This window comes from Gallinula chloropus (assembly GCF_964237585.1).
Source record: "Gallinula chloropus genome assembly, chromosome: 8".
Taxonomy (NCBI): Eukaryota; Metazoa; Chordata; class Aves; order Gruiformes; family Rallidae; genus Gallinula; species Gallinula chloropus.
In genome coordinates this window covers 12,506,552-12,524,698 of record NC_140093.1, presented here as the reverse complement: position 1 = coordinate 12,524,698, position 18,147 = coordinate 12,506,552, and the positions used below count along the sequence as shown (strand labels likewise).

General features: G+C 50.2%; 1 protein-coding gene across 2 annotated transcripts; it reads right to left on the bottom strand.

Moving 5' to 3' along the window:
* Window positions 1-127: 127 nt before the first annotated feature.
* On the bottom strand, window positions 128-16,316 carry TFRC (transferrin receptor). Of its 2 annotated transcripts, XM_084267440.1 has the most exons (20): window positions 16,247-16,316; window positions 14,574-14,644; window positions 12,604-12,817; window positions 11,764-11,983; window positions 10,996-11,139; window positions 10,192-10,288; window positions 9,682-9,804; window positions 8,476-8,571; window positions 8,170-8,309; window positions 7,603-7,772; window positions 7,337-7,456; window positions 6,659-6,744; window positions 6,480-6,543; window positions 6,059-6,126; window positions 5,609-5,676; window positions 5,113-5,194; window positions 3,963-4,184; window positions 3,366-3,506; window positions 2,912-3,101; window positions 128-1,245 (listed from the first exon to the last, which is right to left on the bottom strand). In XM_084267440.1, the coding sequence occupies exons 2-20, from the start codon at window positions 14,604-14,606 to the stop codon at window positions 1,178-1,180; spliced, it is 2,346 nt and encodes a 781-aa protein (XP_084123566.1). In that variant the 5' UTR covers window positions 14,607-14,644; window positions 16,247-16,316; the 3' UTR covers window positions 128-1,177. The 2 variants fall into 2 exon arrangements, with proteins under 2 accessions (XP_084123566.1, XP_084123567.1); XM_084267441.1 differs by having other exon boundaries at window positions 128-3,101.
* Window positions 16,317-18,147: the final 1,831 nt, after the last annotated feature.

The following is an 18,147-nucleotide window of genomic DNA, read 5'->3' as shown; positions in this document are numbered from 1 at the left end:
CAGCAAGGTGGGAAGGGACCTGTGGGTCAGCAGCCCTGATGGGGCAGGAGAACAGCCTCCTTCCACTTGCCCAAGCTCACCCATGGCCACAATAACCTCACGACTTTATAAGAACTGCTGAGAGAAGTTGAGTGTTCAAAGCTTTAAAACTTTATTCAAGCAGACAGCAGGTAATCCAGAAACAGAGTTAGCACCCCACACCACTCAGATGCCCGCACTGAGCAAGGCATCCCAACTTCCCAGTAAGCTACAGTCGTACTGCCCAGTCAAGAGACAGGCTTTTCTCTTTCACTGCTGACTATAAAGCGCATGATTAAGTCTGACATCAAGATGCATGCAAACACTGCAGTGAGGACTCCCAGACAGCAGCTCTTAAATGCCATCCAGAGAAGTGTCACTAGGAAACAGCAACACCAAGAGGGTTGTACACATGCCTTGGAGACAGCAGGGTAGTTAAAGAGCAAGGAGCTGGCCAAGCTTGGGCATCAGGCTTCTAGAGACAGATAAAAATCCAACCCTCGAGGTTGGCAGCACTGAGCTCAGTAACTAGACTGGGGGCTCATCTGTGTGGTTCCTTGCAGAGGCCCAGCTCCAGCTGAAAAATGTTCTTTCCCCTCAAGGACTACTGCCAAGGCTCAGGTCACACTCTTGGTTCTGGTTTAAATGCCAGATCAAACTGCAGCATACAGCTTTTTGGGAACAAGCAGCACGGTTTGGCAGGTGTCACACCGCAGCAGCGTTCAGCTTCAGGTCAGGGAGTGAAGTGGCACAGTGAGAAAGGTGCCACTACTTTCAGCCAGTCCACACAACATGCAAGAGGCAAGAATGGAGCTTCCAGCGAGACCTGGTGAGCAAGCAGCTTTGCGTGCATGCACACCAGTATCCCCCAGTATTCCCCAGTTCCAAAGCAGGCCAGCCTCTTAGCTACTACACACAATAATACAGAGCAGTGACCAGAGCCCACCAGACAGGAGCCAACCCAAAGCCCTCCATACTCCTTTAATTGCCCGAGTCTTCGAAACTGATTTGAAGGAAGTTTACTAAATCACAAAACACACCATCTAATTAGCCTAGTTTCCACTACACATTCAAGCACCAGTCCTGTGACTGGAGGCAGGAAGCCACTTCAATACAGCACAGCTATTCAGAACAGTTCAGGCTACAGAGAAGGTAGAATCTAGGGAAGTACATAACAGACCGAAGTTTGTATCTGCATCACCACGGGAGAGTGGAAAAAAAATAGGACTGCAGGAAATTGATCATGTTAGATACTAACCATCAAGCTTTGCAGGTGACATTGCATGATAAGCATAGAACAATTATGGGAAACACTGTCCCCGATAATTACGTACACCCATAGTGCAACATATGGAGGTCACTGCCTCCGATATAACACCGTGGTAGGCAAAAACTACCTTGTTCTTTACACATTATGGAAGACACTGCCCCCGATAATGTCAGGTTTCATGATACATAAGGTACTGGAAGTTTGCAGGAAGCTGCCATTGAAAAATTGAGTTAATGCCTAATCTGAGGGACGAGAAGTTTGCGGGTGGAGCTCGGGCTACAAAGTGAGCCCCTCCACCAGGGCTGGGGAGGAAGCTGTGTTCTCCATGTGAGCACACAGCATCCAGAAAGGGGGGCAAAGAGGGAGTCTGAAGCCCAGAGGGACACAGACCCCACAGGGAAACCAAATCTCTAGCATTTTGAGTTTTCACCCAGGTTTTCAGCATTTCAAGGATCATTTTGGAACGCAACCCAGAGACTTGCTACCAGGTTTACACCTTCAAGTTTCTTCCAGAGAAGTGTTTTTGCCTCAGAAAGCTTAATTGCTAGTTTTCAAAAGCTCTTTTTTTTTTTTTTGAGGGGCCTGTTTAGATTATTTTAAATGCAAAGTTCCAGTATCATGTTTGATTGTAATAGCAGATGCTGCTTTATTCAAAAACGACAGTATAACTGTCATAATTATGGAAGGCACTGCTTCCGATAATTATCTTCTATAAAAAAACCACACCATTTATAGTGAACACTGTCACTGATAAATAAATAAACAAATAAATATCTCAGTGCCAAACAAGAGCCATCCTGCCAAATGGCATCAGTCAAATGGGGTTTGGCTAGCAAGAGACTCAATTTCACAAAAGGCCCCAGGGCAGCAAGGTCTGAAGTGTCAGTCTAGAGCCATTCCTCAATGCCACAGGACTTGCTGAGGTGCCAGCTACAGATATAAAGGGGGCACTAAGTAATCTTTGGGTTGTTTTCCCTGGGTATTGAGCTATTGAGCCTGTCCTAGCAGAAGCAAGCCTCCAAGATGTCACTGGACACTGGTGTTGAGTGAAGGCAAGCCAGGCACTTCAGAGCTTGCTGATAATCCAGCATTTGTGGGCTATTACCACGTTGGTTTATTTTTGAACTACAGGTTGGTCTCTGCTGCTCCCTGCCAGAGAAGGGATCCTCATTACTAGTGTTGCAAGGACTCCGTTCTCTCATGTCACTACATTTAGGGGGCCAACAATTACAACCCTAAATAGATGAGATACCTCCCACTCAAGGTACCTGGTTCAGGAATCACCTGAGCTCTTAGTTCTCAAGTACACTGGAAAGCAAGCCCCACAAGCAGCTGTGACCGGTTTGGACTGTGGTCAGATGGGAGGGAGCCTGGTCAGAGGAGATTTCATGGTCATCTTAGTACCTGCTTTAAAACTGCCTCCTGTGAATCTGTCAAGGTGAGATTTAAATTTTATGCTCAACTTTGGTCAAAAGAAGATTTGTTGCCAGAAAAATCTATGGAAAAAAATAACGTTGTGTTAGGGAGTGGGTTTCCCTAATCCTGTACCTTAACCAGGTGTTTACCGTGTCTAGAATTCATTGTCTGTATCCCAGATATCACCTGCTAAGGCATTGGCAGCACCTTTAATGGTCCAGGTCACCAGGGCCAGCTGCTCTTTCAGCACATCCACATCCACACTCGTCTTGCTGGCACGCAGCAGCTGCAGGTTCTCCAGCAAACTCTGCAGGGTGTGGGAGCCTTTCCCGAAGAAGATGTGGCGAAAGGGAGCATCTTTTGGCGAGAGGTACGGGGAGAGGAAGTCATACTCCACCTGGAGTAGAGGTACAGATTCGGGGTTATACTCCCACCTCCCAAATTTTTCTTTCCTGCCCCATCACAAGCTCCCAACCTCTGGTCCCCACACAGCCTCTTCCTGCAGGAGCTCTGCCGGGGCCAGTTCCTCTCCTGACAGCAAGTGCAGAAGCCTGTCAGGTTGACACCAAGCAAGCAGAAAGACACCGGTCCTACACAGAGCCCACAGCTCCTAAGGAAGAGGCCCACCCCAGCTAGCACACTCCCAGCTACAGGTACCCACCTTCATGATCCTGTCGTTCAGGGCTCTGCGGATAACCCTGTTTTCCCTGTCACTGTTTGCAATGTCTCTTCTCAGTGCATCTGTAGCTCGCTGGAAGTCACCACGGGCAAAAAACAGCCAGTTCAAGGTCAGCCCCAGCATCTGTGAAGGAGGAGCTGTTAGCAAACCTGATTTTCTTCTTTTGCTGCTTTTAACAAAAGGAAGTGTGGGGGTTTTTCCACCCCCCAGTTTAACCAAGTAGCAGAGCAAGTTCCTGGCAGGCTCTTCTGAGGTCACTGAGCTCAGTAAAGTCCCTCCCCACCCACAGTTTCTTGTAAGCTTTCAGCAGAGGTGCAAATGAGATGCAAAGCTGCAGTGTGCTGTGAATGATAACCAGAAGAGAAACCATGGCATCCATTTCCTCACTGGGCTCCTCACAGCCAGATTAGCTAAATCTGTCTGCCACAGCTATGCTGCTCTGTAAGGAACACAGATTCAGGTCACATCTTGCTATGCTCTTGTGCCTAAAGATGTCCACTCTGTTGTATCTAACAGCAGTAGAGCCTTAGTAGCACACGGCCCTGCAACAGTCTACAGGGCACTCAGAGCCTTTCTTACCTTCACATCCCGATCGTAGGGTAAAAACTTCTCCTGGAATGCTAGCAGTTCTTCACTGTATCTCTCAAAGTCCAGGAAGAGCTCATGATCATGGGTCAGCCTGACAGCTATTTGCCCAGCAACTTCTGCAGCAGCACGCATAAGAGCATACAACTTGTCATTCATCTTCAGGTTCTCCACAGTGTCCTGAGTTGTTCCCAAGTAGGGGTATTCCTCATCGTTCTGCAAGAAAGAAGGTGTTTAAGCCAGGCAAGAGTGCTTCTCCAGCTCGGATTTTTCACATCCCATTACAGTTTGCTTGCTACATCTACCACATCCCATCTCCTCATGCTGATTAGTAGTGAGACTTGAGTGGCAAAACTTCAAAGTACAGGGGAAGGGAATGGAGCTCATGGAGCTCCTGCATCTCAGCCCTCTCAGAGTTCCTTGTAATCAGAAGGATGCTCTGCTAGTCTGTTACACCCTAAGACATACACACCTTTTACCTCTCAGAGCTTACTGCAGAAGTGCAGGCTGGCAAGCCCCCACATCCAGTTTAGTATGTGCTGGCAGCACCCTCCAACCCTTCCAGGTAGGGTAACTCAAGGCTTTTTGTGCAACAAGCGTGACACTAACAAAATTGAAGCATTCCCAAGCAGAGGAAGCTGTTACCAGAAAGGGTCCCAGCAGCACCTGCAGTAACTGAGCAGGGCTGCATGGCTGCATTTTTGCCAACCCCAAGCTGCAGCTGACCTGAGCAGTGAATTAGTACTTGCTCTGGCCAACAGTACCGCTTCCCCAACACTCTCTTACTTGCTAACTAGAAACCCATAGTACAGACTTTTACTGAAGCAGCAACATTTCAACACCTTTTTAGTGCTTTTAGCTACTGAATCACTGACATCTCTAGAAGAGCAAGTGCCCCCTCTCCCAGCAAAATACATGTTCAGGGCTTGAACAGAGATTGTAGGCCAACTGTTCCCCAGAAGCAGCCTTCACAACAAGTACTGCCACAGCCACCAAGTCCTGAGGCTGCATCTCCTCCCCTAGAGAGGTTCCTGCATGGACAATAAGCTTGGGAGAGCACCTTGTGCTCTGCCAGCCTGGAAAGCAGATATCCTTGCAGTGCTTTCCACGGAAAGAGTACACCAGGAAGGCAGACAATACTCACATTGCAGAAACCAAAGGAAACCACGGGGATTCCAGAGTAAGCCAGGAAAGGGAATGCTGCATTATCCAGCCCAAGAGGAACACTGCAAAACAATAAGTATTGAGTAGTTACCAACTGGTTTGGACATCCCAGTAGAAAAGCTACAAGCCCAAGAATTGAAGCTCTGAGCTAAATGGACTATCCTGTCTAGGCAAGACTGGCTTTAGCAAGGAATCCTGGCCAAGTGCCAAGGGCTGCTTGTCCATTTCTGGTGACCAGTCCTTGTACAAGGCTGTTCTTGCTCTCCAAAGAGGTATCCGGCCTGCCTACAGGTAGCTTGGGGCAGCACTAAGTACAGCCAGTGCTGTACTGTTTGTTCCTGCTTGCCTGATCCCACTGCAACAGGTAAAGCCCACCGCAGACAACGGTAGGACACTCCAGCAGAGAGAGCAAAAGCTATTTAGTTAGTTCCCTTACAGAAGTTTGCTTTCCCGAAGAGCAGCATGACAATACTTACACTGTTTTTACCCAGTCAGAGCCAACTCTGTCATAGAGGCTTCCCAAATCCTTTACTGGGTCCTTCACCTGTACAGAAATGACAGTCAGTGCACTTGTTCTGACCTCCGCTCAGGTTTCCAGGTCCATCCTGGAGCCTGCAGTGCCGTGCAGATGCCAGAGTCAGGTGTCTCCCCTGACCTTTCTCCAGACACAGCTCAGGCAGGACAGGCATTCATCTCCCACTGAAACGTGACATTTGCTGACTTGACTCCACACACATGAACTGCAATTCTCAGAACCCAGCTAACTTCAGACAGGATCCTCCAGAATATCCCATCCCTTTCTTTTAAGCAGGGCTTTCTGCTCAGAAGGTGCCAGCTGGGGCAAGTGACTCAGTGCTGCTCTGGGTGCTTTTGATTCCTGATTAAAAATTACAGCACTTTGATTAGCCCAAGATCCTTCAACTCACCCCCTTCAGAGTCCTCTCCAGCAGCGTGTACAGCAATGGGCTAGCTGAAATCTTCATGTGTTTGAAACCTGCAAAAAAGAAAGGGCACTTAACACTCTGGCACTATGAACCACTGCTACTAGAGCTGCACAGCCCTGTGACTGAGCAACAGCTGATGTCCAGCTTGCTGCCCGAGGGTTTTTAACCGACACAGAACAGTCTGCTGGGCCTTAACAGCACTGTGTCCTTCTGGCTAAGGCTACAGCAGCCTCCCAGCTTCAACATCAACAAGAGAATAAACAAAGTCACATCAGCCTTCAGCCAGACATCCAGCATCAATTTCTGGCACAGCCCATGTTTCTGGGGGTTCAGGGAGGGGGGGGGGTCTGTCAAGCTATTCTGGTCCCACTCAGTTTCAAGAAAGTTAAGAGCAGCAGGTTACCTAGGACTGCAGTATCCAAGTTAATGTAAGTGAAGGCTTTGGCATGCAGCGTGGCAGAATAACCCTGGAACAAAAAACAAGTATTTTAAGATGAGCAGTGGCACAGCACAAGGAGGTTTAATCTACAGGAAGTCACAGCAGCACAGTCACCACACAGAAGTCCATCAAAGCAGCAGTACCTCCAGCCACTCCGTAGCACCGACTGCTCCGTACTCGCCCGCGCTCCAGCTAGCGAAGATGATGCTGCGCCTTGGTTTGTAGCCATCTGCAAAGGACAGAGAAAGAGATGTCTGCCTTTCCCCCACAGAGGTGTAGATTAGCACACCAAAGGCTTGGGTTGATGAGTCACCTCCTTCTCAGAGCTGAAGCATTCGGAGGTGCACTGATACTGTATCCTGCCCTACAGCAGAACTGAGTAGGAAAGCCATGCTGCCTGTATTTTGGCCATTTTTTGTTTAGCTGCCTGTGCTCCAAATTAGCCCTGGAGACAGAGCACTCATGCTTAGTGCCACAATGCAGCCCCACCACTCCAGCTGGCCAGCTACTTCAGTGATTTCCCTCCTTCAGGCCTGTCTGTCCAGTAGACAGCTCAAGCTTGAGGTGTGCATCGTGTGTTATCCAAGGACATTCTTTCAAGCCAAACCAGACGCAAGCAGAAACCCAGCCAAACCCTTACAAGTAAGTTCTCACAACAGACAAGTTGTCCATACTGGACAAGCAATAGCTTCTTGGGAGGTTTTGTTAGATCTCCAGTGCCTTTCTAAAGGATTATTCTGCAACTGGGCTCTCCAGTGTTACCACACAGAACTAAACCTGTATCACCTCCCACCCCCCCACTTTCGTACACAGATATTTACCATTTTTCACCATGTCTGAGATCACACGAGCAAGTTCCAGCAATATGGCAGTTCCAACACCAGCCTTGGCTGCTCCTGGGCCCCAGGAGTCTCTCTGGGCTCCAATCACAACATACCGATCTGTAAAGGAAACAGATCTGAGCTGCAAGCTTCAGGTTGCAAACACCATCTATCAGAAAAGCAGCTTTGAGCTTCTGTTCTAAGAACACAGTCCCCACAAAAGAAGAGTTCTCCTCAAGACAGATTCATGAGGTAGTTGCTTTTACCTGGTTCTTCAAATCCCCTGATAGCACCAAAGATGTTCAAAATCTTCCTGTCCACCATCACATTGTTCACAGTCAGATTCACCATCATCTTGCTAGCGTTCCTCAGCATCACCCTACATCTCAGGATGCCACCCTTCCACTCTGGAAGGCACTCTTCTCCATCCATTTTGCTGAGGGGAAGAAACAAAAAAGGAAAAGAAAAAAAAAGGAGAGAGTACCTTTGAACTTCTTATCCAGCTCTGAGGTCATTTAGTTACCCTGTAAAAAAGCAAGCCTGCATCTGCCAGTGCAGCCTTGTTCAGGGTCTGCTCAGGAAATAGCATGCAGTCCTGTCCCACTGATTGTCCAGGGAGAGTTAGGATGCAAGGGCCAAGAGAAATCTAGATAAAGTTCAGTCTTTAAGACATGGACACAAGTGACATTTCTCCAGCCAGTTCCAGCAGGTGCTCCCTGTGATACACAGCAGAGACCAGCAGAGAGCTCCCTGGGCTCACAGCACCTCCACACCGTCTCATCCCTACAAGGAGGCGACAGCAGCCTAGCTCACAAGCCAGGAGAAACAGTTACCTGAACAGCCTTCCTACTGCTTGGCTAGAGATGGTCTGAACAACAATGTTAGGTAGTCCAGAAGATTGCAATGGTGGGAACTGGGTGTGGTTGAAAGAAGGGAAGCCTGGGGTGAAAGGGTCTCCAGTTCCAAGGTGGGCCTGTGAAAAGCAAGAGGAGTCCTCAGATCTCAGAGGAATCTAACAGTTTCCATCTACAGAAGGGCATGAAGCAGTGCTGGGCCAGAGGCCTGCAGAACAACTGCTGCAGCCTACAGTGAGGAGGGGTCATGAGAACAGCACACAGGAGAGCCAGTCACATACTCACATGTCCAAAGGGGACAAGTGCATCTGTGTTCCTGTAATCAGAGGGGTCCAGGTACATCAGGGCACCAGCTGCTCCCACCTCTTCAGCATTTGCAACCTGAAGCAGAGCAACAGTAACTGCACATGTGCACAGGCAGCAAGGGAAACTAAGGCAGGTACATGGACTAGCACTGTGAAGGTCTGTGTACCTCAATGCCCAACAGGTTTTAACAGCCACCTGAATAGTGACAGATACAGGAGGAAGTTGTCACCCTATGATTCCTTCAGTTCACACCTGCTCCTCAGAGCAGCTTAGAAGATGCAATTTAGTTCTGATTATGTTCCATTTGTTTTCCCAAGATTAAGTTAGACTCAAGACAAGACAAGCAGCCACTGGAGGCTCATCTTCACATGGAAGATGGAGGAATAAGGGCCTTGTCAGGTCCCTGTTTAATACACCTACCATCTACAACACACCACGAATACAAACACTCTTGCAAGGCTAAGACACCAGTTAGCAAAGTGGGAAGGGGATTGGAAAACCAGCAAGCACCCCTTGTGGAAGCACTTTTCAGCCTTGCCTATGCCTAATGCATGCAGGCAGGCAGAGTCTGACAGGAGAGAGCCCTGTGCCCCAGCCTCTCCAGGAGCACTCCTTTGAGGGGTAGCTCTGGGTCAGACCTAGAACAGCTTTGTGTACAGAAGGACTCGAATCCTTTAGGCTGCTTTGATACTCACTTCTACTCACTGCAGCAGGAATGTTACAGCAATATGCAAGGCAGCTGCTGGGGAAAGCAGTGCCAGCACCTTCACCTGGTCCAAGTGAACAGTCAGCAAGGGCCCAAGTGAGATACTTAAAGTATCTGGCTGCAGCAGCAAGAGCTGCTCTGCTTCTAGCAGCCCTACGGTTGCATCTAGCAATTCCATCCAGCTCTGTACCCTGTAGCCCCCAGGCCATCTCCCTCTGCCTCCACCACTCCAAATGCAGACAGATTTCCACAGGCCAAGAACAACATCACCATGAACGCTAACCAGCTCTGTTCAGCCTTGGTGTCCAGACCTGCACATGGAGGCTCAGTGCAAACAAGCAAGACCAGGCCTGCAGGGACAAGCCTACATACCTAAGTTCTAGAGACCTGAACAGAGGCAGAGAGGTGTGTCTGCAAGAGGAGGAAGCACAGCTTCCTGCTGCCAAGTTCGGCCAGGCTTCGGGGCACAGACAGCTTACCTTCTCAGCAAGGGTTATTTTTCCAGCTCTGAAGATGATTATAGTATCATTCAGTGAAACATCCAGTTTCTGTATCTTCTGAAAATCAGCCTTCAGACCATAGTTTACATAGACTGGTTTGCCCTGGAACAGAAACACTGGCTATAACTGCAGCAGTCCTATGTCTGTAAGTCAGGCCAAATGCCCTATAGTCACAGTGACTCCTGTTAACAGCAGGGAGTTCAAGCCCAACAATGTAAACTCTGATCACAGCAACATGCCTGATGGAGCCACACTTCACTCAGGGTTCCTGCCCTGATCCTAGCAGATAAGTTTAAACAGTTACTTCTGTAACTTGCCAAAGTAACAGAATTATGTGGGCCTATTCCTTACCCCACTCTCCCCAGCACCACCCCAGCTCTGTAACCAGGGAAGGCTTTATGTCACTTCAGGATGTGGAGTGTATATTTTGGACATTGTCACCCAGTAAGCATGCAAGCTTATTTCCAGGATCTTCTTAGAGTCACTTACAACAACTGAACCTCTCTTGCTGTACGCCACATACGCATCAGGACTCTCCAGTTCGTCCTCCTTACCATCTTCCACCACAGACACTCTGTTGTTGGTACTATTAAATGTAAAGAGACAGTGTTATGTTCTTTCACACACAAACTCTGTATTTACCCAGCTCCCATGTTTCAGGCTGCATGCCTGACCAAACCAATGCAAAGCCTGAAACAGGCAAGCTCATCCCAGTATGTTCAGGAAAGAATTTCTGGGGTTGTTCATAGCCATTAAAAAGGCTAATTTTTAAGACAACTAGCAGAGAGAATCTGTGCTTCCAAGTCTCCTAGCCTCCTCTTCAGCTATGTAAATTCATTTCCTCTTGACATAAAGGGGCAAATAAGACAGGAGGTTACAAGCTGTCAGCCAGCACAATGCCTGTTGATGTCCTCCTGAGCCACTGGCAGGTCTGCAACACCTGTCTGTGTGACAAGACACAGTCACACATGCTAGCAGATTTAGACACAGGGAATCTGCACTTCAGCCAACACTTTACTTAAGTTTGTTTTCTCTGCACTTCCTAAGCACGCTTTGAGGAAACAACTGTTCCAGGAAAAAATCCAGAGGGCTGCTACCAGCTCCTCTGGATTTAGAAAGCCTGAGAAGAGACAGGAGTAGCTACTGCTTGGTTAAGTTGAGGCCCTCTTTGGAGAGGGGTAAGTGGCTCACCCCCTTCTGCTTTCAGCACTGCTTTCACCAAAACTCATGTTTGCTGAAGGCTATTGATACCCATGCTGCAAGAAAGGGATCTTCACCTCTTCATTAACATACCTGCCTTTGACCTGCAGCCTAACGTAGTGCTCATCGTTCCACACCTCATCCAGGTGGAAGCTGGTGAATTGGTCATGAATATAGACGGCAGTGCTGTCATCTTCAATCTGGCCAGCTTCAAAGGAGTATTTATTTGCCCTTTGCCTGTAAGGTAACATGTATAGCTTAGGCTATAGCACCAGCTTGCACTGCAGTGATCAGCCTGCAAACCCACACACGATGGGCCATTTAAGCCCACGTTTAATTACATACCACCCCACAATATCTTTACGGCCCTTGTTCTCCAAAGGAGCTCAAGGTTCTGGAGCACAAGTCCTATGAGCAGCAGCTGAGGGAGCTGGGGCTTTTCAGTCTTGAGAAAAGGAGGCTGAAGGGAGACCTTATCATTCTCTACAACTACCTGCAAGGCAGTTGCAGAGATGCTGGGGTTGGTCTTTTCTCTCAGGTGAGAAGCAATAGAATGAGAGGAAATGGCTTAAAATTGCACCAGGGGAGATTTAGGTTAGAATCAGGAAGAGTTTCTTTACTGAAAGGGTAGTCAAGCATTGGAATAGGCTGCCCTGGGAGGTGGTGGAATCACCATCCCTGGAGGAATTTAAAAGACACATGGATGAAGTGCTTAAGGACATGATCTAGAAGTGGGCCAGGCAGGGTTAGGCTGTGGACAGACTCAACCTTAAGGGTCTCCTCCAGCTCAGGTGTTTCTATGATTCTGCTCACAGGCTGTGCCTCTCCCATAAGTGTAGCTAAATTTTCTGGAACCTTTACCTCAAACTGTCCTCAAGACGTTTGGCTGACAGCTTATTTGACAACATGGCTCTAAGCTCAGGCCAGTACAAGACAGGTGGTCCAGGAACCTCTTCTTCCTCAGTTTCATCATCATCCATTAAGTAAGCTGTAGTAGGAGCCTCACACTTGCCACTTCCATCCAGACACCTGCTAGCCTTCTGCATTCGTCCACGGTAACTCAAGTAGCCAATCAGAAACCCTACAGACAGAACAGGCATTTCTTTTGTGCTGCAGAAAGATGTCTAAACCAGCCCCCTGCCATACAAGTGCATTCAAAGCATCTTCAGGGGTTAAGATGCACCTCTGCCCTCGCACCATTTCTGACAAGCTGGCATGCCTGAGGCCAAATGGGGATATGCAGCCTGACATTTTGTCTTGAGCTTGTATGTTTTAAGGAACACTGTAAATCTGATCTTCTGCTTGGCAGAGTCCCTGCAGCACCACCTGGGAAGGAAAATGCTTACTTTATGTCAGTGGCAGTGTTAAAACCCTTGAGAGATGAGCACCAGAGGCGTTACTGGTATGTTTATACCCACATCTCTAGAGAAGTGTTAAAAGTTAATGGAGGGAAAAGCAGCATGCTTGTGCACAGACCAGCTTGCCCTTTAGCTAAGTCATAGTTCCACTGTTAAAACTTCCCACTTTTGTGCCAAATCTGTACCCTAAATTTAAGCTAAGCAGAATTAGTGACAAAAGGCTGCAGCCTCAATCCAGGCTCTTTAATTATCTCCTGAAACAATACAGAATCAAATGTTAACAGCCTCAGATATGCCCAGTACCAGAGTCTCCTTCACGCAGCTGCCTCTCGCCCTGCCTTACCGATCAAGAGGAGGAGAACAGCTGCAATGACTAGGAAGCAGAGGTTCTTGCCATTCCTCCGTGGAGGAGGCATGCTGGCATGCAGGTGCTCCGGTCTCCCAATCTCTCCTCCTTCCTCATCATCAGCAGACAGCTTCATCTCCACATGGCTGTTGTCTCCATCCGTTTGCCGGGCAATGCTGAAGCGGGTGTAGGACATTGGTTCCCCACCAAACTGTGGCGAAAGAAAGTCATGTGATAGAACAGTTTGCTACACCAACCTACAGTCCTTGCAGCCAGACACACCAGTGGCCCAAACCAAATACAGCCTGTTCATATGAAACCATTCCAGTGCAACCCAAGTATTTGGCTGTCAATAAATCAGGCTGACTGCTTTGAACAGACAGATGCAGACCCACTCAGGGCCTCCACAGCTTATGCCACACTTGTTTGTCCTGCACAAGTTCAGAGCCACACTGGTTGGACACTGCCAATGGCATTGGCATTTCCCATGTAAACTCACAGCAAAGGCTGATTGAAGTAGAAACTCCTGGTCTTAATCAATGCACTGATCTGACCCGAAGATGAAAGAGGGGAACTTAGATGACAACAGAGGAAAGGGAAGGCAACCCTTCCATGATTGTGCCTTTGAGCTGCATCCACTTTGACGTAAATACTCTCACCCAGTATCTACATAATCTTGTTTTTAAACTGCCCCAGGGTACTCCTAAATTAGACTATTGATAAGTATGATAGAACAGCTAGGCTGAAGAGAGATGACCAATGGGAATTCTGTTACCTCAGCTACCATGAAAGCTGAGGATACACCTCCCACATCCCCCAGCAACTGGAACCATTCGACAGGGCTTTATCAGTCCCAAGCAGAGCAGCTTCCACTCTGGAGCCCACTTTTCTGAACAGCTGCAACACAGTCCAATCACCCCCACACACAACAGCAGCCTGCGTGCAAGGCAGTCGTTCAGATTAAAAGACAGTTAAACTCAATTCCAGGCATAGCCTGGCACTGAGCAGAGCCACTCAGTTTCCATTAGAGCTGCTGAACTTGTCTGTGGCCACAGTTGTGCCAGAGACAGACAGGAGGCTGGCTAAAAGGCCAGAGGAATAGTTTTGGGAGCAACAGTCCTGGAGCATCGAAACTGATGGTGCCAAACACACAAGCCTCTTGCAATCTCAGTGTCTCATCCACAGTTCTCTGTTCACTCTCAAACTACAAGTCAGAGACCAGACATTAGCTCACTTGCTCAAAACTAAACCAACGTAATTTCAGACCTGCAGTTCCATTCCTGTCCCCGACAGCCACAATGAAGTAGCTGGCTGCTCACATTTCAGAAAGGGCAACACCACAGTTTATCCTAGCAGTGTCCTTGCTCAGCTGGTTGATAGCTTGGCTTCCCTCACACTACAGGTTCTTCATACTTGATCAGAGACCAAGCTATCACATTCACAGTCCTCGTCTAGGGTCATTTCACAGTTGGAGCTCTTTGGGACTAGAGGGTTTGCTTGAGCAAGCTCAGAGCTACCTCCTCCTCCACATTTGTTTCAAAGCACAGGTCACATACAAAGGCTGGGCTTGTGGATGAATTCTCACTGCCAAAGTCACGTAACACAACACACGTTGATTGTTCTGATAGGCATTCAATCAGCTTCCTCAACAGCACTTCCTCCTGGAACGTTGTTCAAGGTTTGCTTCCCCTGCTGCCACCACCCCCCACCATCACCACCACCCCCCCACCATAAGCTTCCTGAGAGACTAAAGACATCGTACCAGTTAACCAGATAACCCCAGCAGCTCTGAACTGCTTAACCGCATCCTTATCATGGCCAGCTAGCTACAGGGACATCTGTCTCAACCCACACACAGCACCTAACAGTGCTTCGGATTCATCATTTTCTCCGCTGGGTGTTGCTGAACCTTTCTCCTGCAGTATCATCAGCACACCAAGGCACAACACAGGGGGACTGTATCTTACCAAGTTAGAGATAGCCGCTCTGGCATGGTCCATTACCTTCTGGAGAAGTGCCTACCAACTTCACCAAAGCCCTAGAAGTTCAGAAAAGAACAACAGGTTGTCAGGCTGTTCCCCACACCACTGCATGAAACGCCCAAGATCAGTCACCATCACTCACAGAATGCCTGTCCATGTGCACGCTGCTACATCAGGCATGGTGTTGGGTCAACCTACACCAACCTTGAACACAACCTGAAGTTTACAGACTCTCACTGCAAACATCAGGTCTGGCAAACAAACTGACCCTACTGAACTCTGGGGACAGGGAGGGAGGTGTATAAATGAGGAATACAGTCTCAAACAGCTAATTTTAGCCAAGGATCTTATTAACAGTAGGGCCACCTCCACTATGGGAGGGTTGGCAAGATGCACTTGCTCATCTGTGATAAAGGACATCACATATCTAAGGTCCCTACCACCTGTCTCAATGATGGCACTGAAGACAAGATTGAAGATTGCTAGCCAGAAATGACACAAAGCCTAGAGCAAAGCAGCACAAAGTCCCGCTCTGCCCAAATACTTCTAATTGCAAGGTCCCTTCTAGACAGCTGCATTATTTACTGCTTTATGAAGGAACTTTAGTTTTGGAGAGTCTTGCAGAGCTACTCTTGAAAAGCATTTCAGCTACTTTTTCTAGTTCTAGACTGCAAACTTATCTGAGAGGCAAGCTGCAACTGAATTACTTCAGCATTTCTGCCTGAAGAGATGCTTCAAAAGAGCTTTACAAGCTACATCACTTGACAGTTTGGGTTGGGACAGGCATTCAGGCTGGGAGCACCCAACTGGAGTATGCCCTCTGACACTGCTGCTGGGAAAGGGCTTTGAACCGGCCTGCAGGTACACGTGGACGAGCTTCACACCTGAGAGCTCCGCAGCACGAGCGGGTTTTATTTGGAGAACAAAGGTGGCCACCCGCTCACTGCTCCTTTTGTTTGGGGCAAGGGTACAGGGAGATGAATCTCCGGCAGCCTGGAGAAGCCTTTTCCAAGTTACAACCCGAGGCGCCGGCTCCCACCTGGCAGGGATGCTCCTCGGGATGCTCCTCAGCCTCCCGGGATCACAAGGCGGTCCCCCCCCCCCACTTTTCTCCCCCACCTCGAGCCCACCGCCGAACTCCCTGCACCAGCCCGGGGGACGCAGCCCGGGCTAAGCGGCCCGGGAGACAAGCACCATCCCCGCGGGCCGCATAAACAAGGCAAACCGGGGAGAAAAGGGGGTGGGGGGGGGAAGCCTTTAGGGAAAATAAATAATCCTGAAAGAAATTAATCGCGAGTAGCCTCCCGCGGGGCGGCCCTGATACCGCGGGCAGGGCCCGACTGGAGCCCGCCAGATAAGCGGGCCGGGCGATAGGCTGCCCGCCGCGGGCACGTCTCCCCTCCGCCCGGGCCTGCCGCCACACACGGGGCCGAGCGGCAGGGCCGCCCCCGCGGCGGTGCCCTACCGGCCTTCAAGGTCAGCCGGCCCTGCAGCCTCCGCCGCTCCCGCCGCCACGTGCGTACGTGCGCACACGCGCTCCCGCCTCTCCCCCCCCGCTTCCCCCCGCGCCGCCAACCGGGGCCGCAGGTGTTGCGCAGCCCCAGCACGCCCCGCGCCCCCTGCTCCCGCCGCGCAGCCTCGTCACCTCGTCTCCTCACCTCACAGCGGCGGCCGCCTCTTCCCGCCCGCCCAACGGCCGGCTCACGCACCTCACCCTCCTCCTCCCCTCCGCTCCCGGCGCCGGGATCCGAGCGCGGCAGCAGCAATGCCGTTTTAGCTCCGCGCGCCACGCCCCGCCCGTCGCACATGCGCAGGGCGGGGCGCCGCCGCCCTTCCCCGCCCCGTCGTCTGGTCGGCGGGGGGCTCAGCCGCGGCTGCTGTGCCGTCTCCTCAGAGCCCGCCCGGAGGGGCTGGGGTGCTGCGGAGCGGGGTGCTGCGGAGCGGGGTGGGGGCTTTAGAATCGTAGTAGAATCATCTGGGTTGGAAGAGACCCTTTAGATCCCCGGTTCCAGCCACAGCCTAACCCTGCCTGGCCCACCTCTGGGTCTTGTTCTTCAGCGCTCCATCCATGTGTCTCAGATACCTCCAGGGATGGTGACTCCACCGCCTCCTTGGGCAGCCTGTTCCAAGGCTTGACTACCCTTTCAGTAAAGAAATTCATCCAGAAATCTAACCTAAATCTCCCCTGGTGCAGTTTTAAGCCATTTCCTCTCATTCTGTTGCTTCTCACCCAAGAGAAGAGACAGACCCCAACATCCCTGCAACCCTGAGAGCGACAAGGTCTCCCCTCAGCCTCCTGTTCTCAGGAATAAAAAGCCCCAGCTCCCTCAGCAGCTCCTCACAGGACTTGTGGTCCAGACCCTTGGCCAGCTTTAGTGCCCTTCAGGGAACCTCCTGCCGCCGGCTGTGTGTGTTGGTCTGTTGGCTGGCTCCCTACCTGAGCAGCCCCTGCGGTGGGGAAGGGGGATGAGGGAACCACGTTGCGTTTAGGTTGCCTTCAGATACTGCTGGGATGGCCTGGAGCTGCCTGCAGAGCAACATGTGTTTTAGTGGGTGAACTGGAGTTCCAGCTTTCCCCCCGGGCAGGGCTGGAAGCCAGGCAGCTGTCTGTTGCTTAGGGATGCAAGTTTAACGCCTCTTCGTGGGATGGGTATGCTTTTACCACAGTATGTGGCAGCCGCAAGAATGAGCAGGTCATGGATTCATCATTCCCACCCTCTCAGCGTTTTGAGGGAAGGGGGCAGGAAAAAATGTTTTCCTCCCTGGGTGGTGCAAACCAGGCTTGCTGTGGCTTGGGAAGTGCTCAGCGTCTTCAGGTCCCAGCAAGTCATGTGTGCTCAGAGCCACCTTTTTATATCTGAGTGAGGTGCCTTGCCTTCATGTGGTGCTATCTGAGATTGCTGTTTTGTTGGCATGAGGAGAAGTGTCGCATGCCTTTGTGACAACCAGCCCCAACAGTGCATGAACACCAGAAGCAGGAGGAGCATGTGTCAGGGCATGGGCTGCGCGGGGCCCACAGGGTGACCCTGTGCTGCAGCGGGAGCTCCTCGCTGTGCACAGCTCTCTGTCTCTGGAGGATAGCAGGTGTAGAGCAGGGAGGTTCTGTTTTGTTCCTATGAACTTGAAGGAGAAGTGTAACATATTGGTCATGCGAATGTATTAGTCATTTTCTAGCATGCAACTTCTTTCAGTGTGTTTCAGAAGGGGGAGAAACGGGTTAAGGAGGCAGCTCAGTGGGTTTAGGGTCCAAGTGGTAAATAATATACTGGGGGGAATTTAGGGAGCATGTAAGGTACCCTCGGTACTGGAGGTTGTCAGTGTAATGCTTGTGACTTGGCCAGCCACCAGCTGGGGCTGTGAAGGGAGCTCCCCCTGCCACGGGCCATCTGCTGCTGGTTCCCCAGGACTACCAGGGCTATGATATTTGCTCCACTTCCTTTCAGCTGGTGGGTCATCTCATAAAGATGCCAGCTGCATGGACCCTGCAGAACATGTTGTCCTCCTCTAGCACCCACTGGTGTTTGCTGTCTCCAAAATTACCCATGGTCATGAGTGGGCC

What these genes read in the sequence shown, in the direction of transcription:
- TFRC (XM_084267440.1), bottom strand. Translation starts at nt 14,606, where the DNA reads ATGGACCATGCCAGAGCGGCTATCTCTAACTTG. An exon ending in CACTTGTCCCCTTTGGACAT is followed by an intron (nt 8,310 to 8,475) that starts GTGAGTATGTGA and finishes TGCTTTTCACAG; the next exon opens with GCCCACCTTGGAACTGGAGA. An exon ending in TCTGACTGGGTAAAAACAGT is followed by an intron (nt 5,195 to 5,608) that starts GTAAGTATTGTC and finishes ATTGTTTTGCAG; the next exon opens with TGTTCCTCTTGGGCTGGATA.